Raw genomic sequence first — 10,772 nt, forward strand, 5'->3', positions numbered from 1 at the left:
GTTAGAAGGGTGGACCATTTTAAGGAAAGAACTGGAAAAAGCGCCCTTGATAAAACAAACTGAAATACCTTAATACTCAAGTTCCTCTAGAACTTGGCTATACACCCACAGTTTCAAAAATAAGAAAATAGAACACAAAGTTAATGGCTATTATAATGAAAACCAACTACCTCTCTCATTCACAAGGGGGAAATGTTGCTCAAAGTTTGTTTCCTGAAGGTTGTCTGGAAGCTTCATAGATCAGGAACAGTTTTTAAATGGTTAGGATTAAATAAAAAAACCCCCAAACAACTGAGTAAGGTAAGCTACATACACTAAGACAAATACGAAAAGCCATCTCAATAAAATGAAATTCTAGAGAAAATGGCTAAAACATGGTAAAAAATTAAAGGAGTGTTAGTCATGAGGAGGCAATGCCTGCCTCTTTCCCACAGTCAAGTTTACCACCTGGCACTACAGCTAGCCAGGAGACTGAAAAGCCTGCCAGGAAACTAGCCACAATCCCATGTGCTGCTGCTGGAAAAACCAAATTCCACTGCTTATCATTTGGGCTCTGCAGCTGCCAAGCACACTCTGCATGGGGTGAAATATCTTTGCACTGATGCTAATGAGCACAATCAGGAAGAAGAACTGGAGTACATTCAACAGCAGTGCCAGCCCAGAAAGGAATTAAAAGATCCAAACTGGTCTTCAAACAACAGAGTATCTGTGGCTCTTCAGTAAATGTGCTCTTCTTCAGAGGAAGAAAACCTGATGCAATGTTTAAAGGTAAGCCTGAAAACATATTGTTCCTTACGGTCCAGTTACGGATTCTGATCAGCTTAGATCGTAAGTTAAGGATTCTGATAAGCTAACCAGAGAAAATAACACATTTTCATAATGGAAGAAATAAACTTCCCCACCCCCAAAAATCATCCAGATATCTTAAAATGTTATAATTTCTCTAAAATAACACCTACTGAAAAAGAAAATTTTTTGTCTTTGCTCATCTGGTAAGATTTAGGGTTCCAGGTTAGTAGAGTTCTTTTTTCTAAGTGTCTTCTGCAGACTTAGGAATTCTGTTTGCAATATGTAATTGCACATTTCTTAGGAGAAATATAGAAGATTTCTTTAACTGATTACTTGAACCCTCTTGTTGTGCAAAATGGTTTTTGTGACCAGACAGCCCTGTAGGCTCAGACATGGCATTTGCCACTGTGACGTATCTGCTTTACAGAAGGCTTGGGATTTCATTTATTGATTATCAAGGAAAGTACAGACTGAAAAGTTGCGAAAAGGTGCAGTCCTCTCTCAACGTGTCATGAATGTACAAAATTCATTGGTGATTTCTCTACACTTCTGAGAAGAAAAGTGCAGACTCACAGAAAGATATCAATGAGTTGCTATGTCAGCAGGGTTGGAGGCACAAAGAAATTGACAGTAGATAATAAATGTCAGCTCTTCCTTAGTATTTTGGACTCCGGGTTTAACTTAAAGGGCTCAAGTGGCCGGACACAAAATCTAGGTAACAGACAGCTTCAGGACACTTCTTTAACTTGGAGAAAAAAGACTTACATAACTGAGCAATGTAAAATATTACTAGATGTATCATTTTCCAGAAGAATTCTAAAAGAAAGTACTTATTTGCTCGCGAGTACACATAGCAGGCACAGCAAGGTAATAGTCTTGTGATGATTTTTGACATCACCTACGACAATGAAGCTCTAGTTCTTCCTGGCAACAGCCACTAGTATAAAGACACGGAAATAATGACAACTAGTGGGCACTCCAACAGCAGCGTTTAAGTAAGATTGCTTAAAACTTTATCAGTCACCTACAATAGCATTAAGCACAATAAACTACATTTAGCAATTTCCATGTCTACTATTATGTTTATACTGCTGATTTACTTGGCATGAATTCTTTCTTTTCTTCTTTTTCATCTACAAATACATCTGCCAAGGTTACTACTATATGTGAGAAGGGAAAAGCTTAATATACTGTCTAACATAACTGTGTACTTGTGCATAATTTCATAATGTGATTTCAAAAGCCACCTACTCTTGGAGACCTGTGTGCATTCTGCCTATTTTGGTAATCAGAGATTAGAAAGCTCACTTATAAGCAGACTGCCAACACAAGCAAAGAAGAAAAATTTCTGACCCACAACTACCACCATTGGTCATTTAATACTGTAACTGTCTCTCATGTCCTGGAATTCAATGGGCTCACTTCATTTGCCAGAAGGACTATGCAAGGTCAAAGAACACATACCTCCAATGAAGGCATCCACTCTGCGGATGCAGAGGAGCATGTCATGTTCTAAACAGTCTCTTTTTAATTCAATTTAAATATACAACCATCTCTTCTGAGGTTTTGCCATTTTGAAAAACATGTTGGGCTTCTCAAAATTATGTAACAGGACTGAGTAGCTCAAATCATACTAAGGTCAACAGCAGGTATTAAATTGCCAAAGATACCTTGGAAACCCTAGTACAGAGAAACATTACACAGACAAAAAAAGGAATGTGTAGAGTAGATGCTATATTACTCAGGTTATCCTAACCTAGTTAGAACAGAGCAATAGTATGGGACAGTAGCACTGCTAGTAGTGGGTGAACAGCCAAAAGATTGCTTTGAATATGTGTATTATTTATTTATTTTTATTATTTATTATTTTAAACTTGCATCACTGATGAAAAATCTCAAAATTCTGTATTTAATTAAGCAATGGTGGTATTAAAAAACCCAGCACCATTTGTATTGATCTAAATAAATTAATGATTTATTAAATAAAAAAATATGGATTCATTATGAATTAGCACTAACAACATTATTTTGACTGATGGAAAAATCAAGTACAACTGAAAAGGAATAAATTATTTTTCCCCCAACCAAATCAGTATTTTGAATAAATCTTTGTGGTTAGGGATATATGTTGTCTGCGTATGTAAGGATGTGTAAATTGAAGTAATAGTTCTCACCCTCCTCTATCATCCATCAACTTGGAGCTTTCTTGGTGCTGAAGTACTCAAGCCTGAATACCGCATAGTCTGAATATGAGTAGGTTTGACACAAACACACCATGTGCATAATCAGTAGGTAGCAAGATATCTGGCTTTAAGGCTTTCTTACCAAGCCTTCTGATTTGGACTTGAACAACTTGGTAACCCTTTTCAACAAAGTGTTTTCCAGTCATTATTCTGGACCTATCATCTAGAAAATGTCAGTAAACAGTAGCCGCATAATAATCTATCTGCAAGTTTACACTGAGTGTCAATATATTTTCATAATGACACTTATGAATTATATATAGCATGACCAGTAGCAGCAATTACATACAGTACTCTGAGGAATTAACTTCTGTAATCAAACACAATAAAATATTTTGCAGGGCTCAAGAGGATTTGAGGAAGTCACATTCCCGCCTTTTACTGGTAAGTTAAAAGACCCCCAAAGCTGCAGCTCTACCTGTTGTTGGCACAATCCACTTTGGCAGTCCAGGTGCTTTTGTTCTAGCTGGTGCTAGTGTGGTTTTACTAAGAGCTGTGAGAGAGTTTAAAAAGAAAAAAGAAGAAAAAAGAAAAAAAGTTCCATGAGAAGAAAACCCAACAGACTTTTATGTGATGACAACAATTCCACATTAGAGAAGAAAAAATAAAACTTGCTGTGATGATACACACAGTTTTGTTTTCTTTTTTTCTGATTTGGAAAGGCTTTACCTCTGGAGTGATTAATTGAAAGAAAAATACCCTTTTTTTCCCAGCAATACTTAAAATTCCGCTGAGAATAGGTGAAATTAATTAATTAATTATTCTCCTCCCCATCCCAAATTGAATAAACAATTATTACCAGGTCTGGTCTGTGATTTATCAGATGGCTTTGGTCTTGCAGAAGTGAGACGTGTTTTATGAGGTGCTAAAAGAAATAAGGTTCAGTTTAAATGCTACGTGTAAAAGGAACACCAATAGTGCAATGTGATTTGCCAGAAAAAAGGTCCATGCACCAATGCGATACAGCAAAATGGACATATGAGAATTCTGTGAGTTCCAATCCAAAATGCACGCTGAAAATGCTAGTTTCTTTAGCGGTCAGATGACTCCATCATGCAGTCTGACCAGTTACATTCACATTTAAGTTTAGGAAAAGATATAAAATATTTACAGCCAGTTACCCAACTGTATATGGATACAGAGTTAGCTCTGCAAGGTATCCATGGCCTTAAGACATTTAATTAGGTTCTGTAAAAAACAAACAAACAAAAACCTCAAAATAAAACTCCAAACTGGCCCCCCCAATCAAATATTCAGATAAAAACATGAAACATTAAAATATTGCTGAGAAAACAACTGGAAGCATTCAGTGCAGACACTGTGTAGGGCTGCTGAAGCATAGTGTCACCATCAAGGTTAAAATCAGAAGCCTTCAACCTTTTCATATTGCTGCTTTTCACTTGCCAAATAATGTTGATATTTTAGTTGTTACAGAATCTGTGAATCACACTGAAAGCTGAAAGCATAAGCAGTAGTCACTGTCATCTTGTGCCAAATTATCAACTTCTGTAACTCAAATTTTTAAATAAATAGAGCTAGCTATTTGATTTGATCATTCTATCCACAACACTTAATCCAGCCTCTCTGAAGTGTCAGAGAAAATACTTATGCAGATTTAGATTTAATATTTTATAAGGAAAAAGGTGGAAGTCAGTTACATCTAAGTTTGCAACACTGTACATGTGAGGATCCAATACATAGCACTAATTGTTTAAAAGCTTCATATCATCTTTGAGGCAATACTGATTAAACCTTGATCTTCAGAGCAATGAACAAAAAACATTTGATTAGGGGAAAAATAAATTTTCATGTTACGTATTTTAAATAGTTTTAAAGGTAATAACGAACAGACTATTAAACCTTAAACCGTACTGATTTTCCTTAAGATCTACAGACTCTCAATACAACAACTTAAGAAAATCCTAAAAATTACCTGTATTGAACCATGGAATTTCAGTTGCTAGAACAGTTTTGGGCTTGGGTGAAATCTGGTACGTTTCATTGGGAACTGAAAGTGGAGATATTATTGCTTATCAAATGCAGATTATTTCCTTTTAAACATAAGACACCACAGGTGAAAGGGCAATTCAAACTATCTTTGTGCAGAGCCTAAACAAAAAGAGTCACTGCTAGAAACCTGGCTGAAGATCATGCTTTTTACAGATAAGAGACTTTTCAAGACTGGGAAGATATATATCCGTAGTAAGTCAGACAAAAGAAGAAAAGCTGATCAGGTAAAGCCTTTTTATACGATTCCTCAGCCTTGTACATGAAGTAGTTATTTCTAGAAAGAATTGCATGAAAGAAAAAATGTCTGGAGAATTAAAACCAGCAACATTTTGTACGTGCAGTGGAATGTAACTAACAAATGAACATGACATAAAGATATATTAAGGTACTTCTGTTGATTAAAGTGTAAGTTTAGCCGTATAGCAAAAGCAGAGAAAGTTTTATTAAAAATAAACTGACATAATATTCTCATTACCCAAAGTAATTTTGGACCCATCAACAACATGAACTGTTATAAGGTTAATTGATCCCAGGTGCGTTGCCCTTGGAGCTACAAGAAACAAGACATTGTTCTGTGAGAAGTGAAATTAAAGAAGTTGGATTTCATCAAGGATCTGTGTCCTTTGTTTCCTAAAAACCTATCTACACATCTGCTAAGACAATTTTAACAGACATGAAACCAACACATGTTCTGATTAGTCTAGATGTGTTTTCACGCTGAAAGCCTGACAGTGGAACTATTCTGCTGGGCCCCCAGCAACTTCAGAACAAATGCCCTAAAGGTGGAGTTCTGAGAGTCTTTGGTCTTTCTCACACTGGGTATATTAATTTGCACTTCCCTAAAAATGTATTTTTAGAAATTGTAATAATGTATTTATCTTTCAGACATTCTTCCCTCACTCAATTTGTATTTAATTTAGTGAAGGATATCTAAGTTACTGAATGAAAAGGAGAGACTGGCAGGCAGAGGCACACACATGTCTGTCTTTCAGAAATAAGGTTAAAATACGGAAGCTGGAAAGTAACCTACTTACTAGCATAATGGGCAGTGGCTAAATAATGCCATTTGTTTTTAGCAACTTTCCTAACGGTACTTTATTTTGCATATAAATCATTATAATTACTTAAAATTTAAAAGGAAAAGAATAAACCTATGAATTCTGTTTTCTAAAGTTTTCCACCTCAAACTAACTTCGTAGTGGTATCAAAACATGACACTTGTTAACTATGACATGACTGGAAATGGCTTCAACCAAGACTTAGAATCTAACTTGCTTACTTAACAGAAAACCTTTCAAAATAGGGCCTTTAGAAAATAAATCTTTTTCCTGGACTATTCAGTTTGATTTTCACAGTAATATATATGCACAGATCTTGAATGAATAGGGTCTCTGCTTAAATTCTTTTTGGCTATATAAAAAGGGCTAGAAGTCTAAGGGAAAAAAAGGGGGGGGAATTATAAAACTATTCATTAATGTATTTGCCTAAAACTAAAATATTATCAGTTTGGATATTATTTGGATATTATTGGATAGTATTTGGATATATTTGGATATTATAAAGTTTGGAGGTTAGATTAGAGACTAAGAAAGATTAGGAGCTGCTCTTACAACCATGTTGTCATTCCTCTCCTAACAATTTTTTTTCCTCCTGTAACCTTCCTACCTAGTAATTTTTATGGAAATAGTTCACTCCCAGGGTAAAGCTGAGGTATTGTCATCCTTCACTAAAATTATGCATCCCTAAATCTACTGTAGTTACTGCCAAAATCACTGATAGGAAGAAGGAACCTATACTCTTAGCATCTAAGTATCTTGGACTGAAATTCTGTAACCTGAGTTTCAAAAGTACTTGAGCAATTGAAGCAAATCTATTTAGGGTAATAAAATCTCTCAAAAGAAAAGAACTTAGTGAAGCTGCCTATAGCAGTATATTTTTATTAAAATTAACTGAATGGCTACTACCCACCAATTCAAAAAACAAATGTTAAAAAACCCAACCACCTTAACTTCTTCTCTCCATGGAAATTGATGCAATTCTGGGGCATTCTCTTTGATATAATTTATTAACATACTCTGAGCTAATGATACTAATTTTTGTCTACATATCATGCACGTCACATGACTGCGGTACTGAATAACAGCAGAAAGTGTAACTAAGGCAGTGCCACAATCACACTTTTAAAGTTACAGACTTTAAATTACCAGGTTTGGTCTGTGGTACTTCTGGCCCAACAGATGTTTTGGGTTTGGAAGGAATGAGCAGTGTTTCTTTTGGAGCTGAAAGAAAAGGAAAAAGATTATTGTTGTATTCTTCAGGAGTCATGATCAAATGCCATATTTAGCCCACAGAAAATGCATGCCTCAAATGCCTGAAAAAAAGACAACAACAACTCCATGGCTTTCTGGAACCTGAAACAAAATTACTATCCAAACCACAGAAAAGTCCTAGCACTGTGCTGTAGGATAAGTTGAGTTAGTGGCTAAAATTCTTGCTCTAAAAGAAAAATTAAACCACTGAATTTGGTTGAAGGTCTGACAAATACAGGCTTCTGACCAGGTATGAACTGTAGGCCATTTCTGCTTTACTTCTAGGACAGAACTGAGACTCATCTGTATTAAGAAACATGCATGTCTGTAAGCAGAATGAAGGATGGAATGATGTTACACAAAATACCACACCAGAGCATGTTCTCTAGAAATTTCTCAATTGCAAATTAAAAATACCTGCATCTTAACTTTAAGTAAACTTATTTACCCATTGTTGCCCTTGAATGCTCAGTGGTAGTAGAAGATTTTGTAATAATTGGTTGTGGAGTTGTCTGATGTATTGCTGTTAAGGAGAAAAATGTGAAGAATCTTAGAATATTAAACTGTAATAGAAACAAAGTAGCATTTGCATGATTTCTAAAACTTTCAAAATGCCCCAAACTAAAAAGCAGCAGAGTATCTTAAAAATCAAGTACTGACAGATATCGTTATCCTTCTGTTAACTTCTCCTATACATTTCTTCTATAACAAAGATGGGAAGAGACACAGCCCCCCATAACTGTTTTTAAGCCTACTTTTGTTTCAGTATAGCACACAATGTCAGTTGCTAACTGTACAAGCACATTGCAAAGGAGTTCTGTAGCATTTCATGGATTGAAAAAAAAAAAAGTGCTCACAAAGAAGCATCTTTGATTGGAACTAACCAAAGAGAACTCAGTCTATCTAGCCAGTGAAATTTGTCAACACCCACATTGCTACATTTTAGTCATCATTTGCTATATGTAATAGAAAGGAGGAAAAACATTTTTGATGCTATACTACAAATCCTACTATTATTTTCAGTATAGTTTTGTAATATTTTGGATTGTCTGACTTAAGTGTAATGCATTTGTTTCAGCACAAAACCAGCTATGAATACTTCTGCTAAAAAGCAAAAAAACGGGGCCAAGGGAAGGAATGATTTAAACACAAATATAAAATTAAAGGAATTACTCCATTACCAGGTTTGGTGTGTGGCACTCTTGGTTTTTCAGATGTTTTTGGCTTGGTATGAATGAACTGTTTTTCAGTTGGAGCTGAAATAAAAACAAAGAGCACCCAGAACAATAATTGATAAAATACACTGCTTTCATAGCACATAAGGAACGTAAGTATGATCTGATCTGTAATAAGGCAAATTATGTAAGGGTAAAGCAGAAAATCAATCGGTTAGAAATCCTGTGAAGAAAGGAAAACAAATTAAATGGCTGCTGACACAGACTTCCCCAAAATTATATACAATTTTGTAGCTTTGGATGAAGCAGTGAGGAATATAGTAATGAACAGCACACAGTAAAGTAATGGAACAAAAATAGACAGTGGTAGCTCACATCTTCCACATCCTCCATACATGAGTGTCTCAGGACAGGATCTATTTTTCAGTGCACCCTTTGTAGCAGGTCGAGGGAGGTGATTCTGCCCCTCTACTCCGCTCTGGTGAGACCCCACCTGGAGTACTGCGTCCAGCTCTGGAGCCCTCAGCACAGGAAAGACATGGAGCTGTTCGAACAGGTCCAGAGGAGGGCCACAAAAATGATCAGAGGGATGGAACACTTCTCCTGTGACAAAAAGCTGGGAGAGTTGGGGTTGTTCAGCCTGGAGAAGAGAAGACTCCAGGGAGACCTTACTGCAGCCTTTCCATACTTAAAGGGGACCTACAAGAAAGATGGGGACAGACTTTTTAGCAGGTCTTGTTGCAATAGGGCAAGGGGTGATAGATTTAAAGTGAAAGAGGGTAGATTTAGACTAGATCTAAGGAAGAAATGTTTCATGATGAGGGTGGTGAAACACGGGCACAGGTTGCCCAGAGACGTGGTAGATGCCCCATCCCTGGAGACATTCCAGGTCAGGTTGGACGGGGTTCTGAGCAACCTGATCTAGTTGAAGATGTCCCTGCTCATTGCAGGGGGGTTGGACTAGATGGCCTTAAAAGGTCCTTCCAACCCAAACGATTCTATGATCAGACTTGATCTATAAATTAAGTTCTTTTTCCTTATGTGGGAACTATTCAATCTTGTTATCTTCATACTGTTCAATTAAAAATTCTTGCCATGTAGGAATCACTTATTGGAAAAGGCTATCTTAGCACTTGCTAGTCTGTGATCCACACCAATGTGAGAGGTCCTCAAAATATCTGCCTTAGCCTGTGCACTCTTCATCCCCCTTGCTCTGAAGAACCATTTTCTGCATATGAATATTGCATCAGGTAGCCCCAAATGTGTACAACAGGGCACATAAACTTCATAAAGCTATATAAAGAGATATCAAACGAATATTAACCTAAGTATCAATGGACACAGGGAATATATATTAAAATAGAAACATGATTAAAAGCATTTTTTCATTTCCTATTCCTCAAAAAGAAAGAACATAGTTTGAAGATTATTAAATGGCTATTAATACTTCATTAATGATGTCATTTCATTCTCAGAAAATCATGGTTAATGTCTATCTCTGAAACTGGGGACAGAGAACTGATTATTAACAAGATTGCTCAAGCAGTACTCCTGCTGCCCAATACTACTTGGATTCATTGACCCTTATTTGGGCCACATCTGACATTTAAGTGAAGAAGAAAGAATTCTTAGATAATGTTTCATGTATTTAAGCAAGTTTTCCGAACAGCGATGACTAGAAGTTACCAGAGAAGATGGCTTTAAGAACTAGTATTTGATGTGGAGGTTCAAATAGCTGGTCTGTTTTGGTATATGCCAAGCTACAGTTGATACCTTAACATCAACAAGGCAAAATGCAAGGTCCAGCACATGGGTTGGGGCAATCCCAAGCACAAATACAAGCTGGGCAGAGAAGGGATTGAGAGCAGCCCTGAGTAGAAGGTCTTGGGGGCGTTGGTTGATGAGAAGCTTAACATGAGCCGGCAGTGTGCACTTGCAGCCCAGAAGACCAACTGTATTCTGGGCTACATCAAAAGAAGCATGGCCAGCAGGTCAAGGGACGAAATTATGCCCCTCTACTCCACTCTGGTGAGACCCCACCTGGAGTCTTGGGGGTGTTGGTTGATGAGAAGCTTAACATGAGCCGGCAGTGTGCACTTGCAGCCCGGAAGACCAACTGTATTCTGGGTTACATCAAAAGAAGCATGGCCAGCAGGTCAAGGGAGGAAATTATGCCCCTCTACTCCACTCTGGTGAGACCCCACCTGGAGTCCTGCATCCAGCTCTGGAGCCCTCAGCGCAGGAAA

At 37.0% G+C, this 10,772-nt stretch overlaps 2 protein-coding genes across 2 annotated transcripts in view; both read right to left on the reverse strand.

The window, feature by feature from the left end:
- The window catches only part of LOC104617495 (target of Nesh-SH3-like), a gene marked incomplete at its 3' end in the record, with an annotated part of 14,549 nt that extends 12,256 nt beyond the window's left edge, over positions 1–2,293 (reverse strand). Inside the window, exon 1 of the mRNA XM_010282828.1 lies at positions 2,254–2,293. Coding sequence (XP_010281130.1) covers positions 2,254–2,293 — 40 coding nt within the window. The remainder of the gene's footprint in view (positions 1–2,253) is intronic.
- Positions 2,294–4,861: 2,568 nt separating this feature from the next.
- LOC104617494 (target of Nesh-SH3-like) lies at positions 4,862–7,924 on the reverse strand. The gene is made up of 4 exons (XM_010282827.1): positions 7,800–7,924; positions 7,247–7,321; positions 5,518–5,592; positions 4,862–5,040 (listed from the first exon to the last, which is right to left on the reverse strand). Exons 1-4 carry the CDS (start codon positions 7,801–7,803, stop codon positions 4,955–4,957), a joined length of 240 nt encoding a protein of 79 aa, XP_010281129.1. The 5' UTR covers positions 7,804–7,924; the 3' UTR covers positions 4,862–4,954.
- Between the last annotated feature and the right edge of the window lie 2,848 nt (positions 7,925–10,772).

Source organism: Phaethon lepturus, unplaced genomic scaffold, assembly GCF_000687285.1.
Source record: "Phaethon lepturus isolate BGI_N335 unplaced genomic scaffold, ASM68728v1 scaffold14612, whole genome shotgun sequence".
NCBI lineage: Eukaryota > Metazoa > Chordata > Aves > Phaethontiformes > Phaethontidae > Phaethon > Phaethon lepturus.

Excerpts from the sequence above, each read along its gene's own strand:
- LOC104617494 (XM_010282827.1), bottom strand. Across the intron at positions 5,593-7,246 it reads AGTACCACAGACCAAACCTG|CTCCAAGGGCAACGCACCTG; the intron begins GTAATTTAAAGT and ends TGTTTCTTGTAG. Across the intron at positions 5,041-5,517 it reads TGGGTCCAAAATTACTTTGG|TTCCCAATGAAACGTACCAG; the intron begins GTAATGAGAATA and ends CTCCACTTTCAG.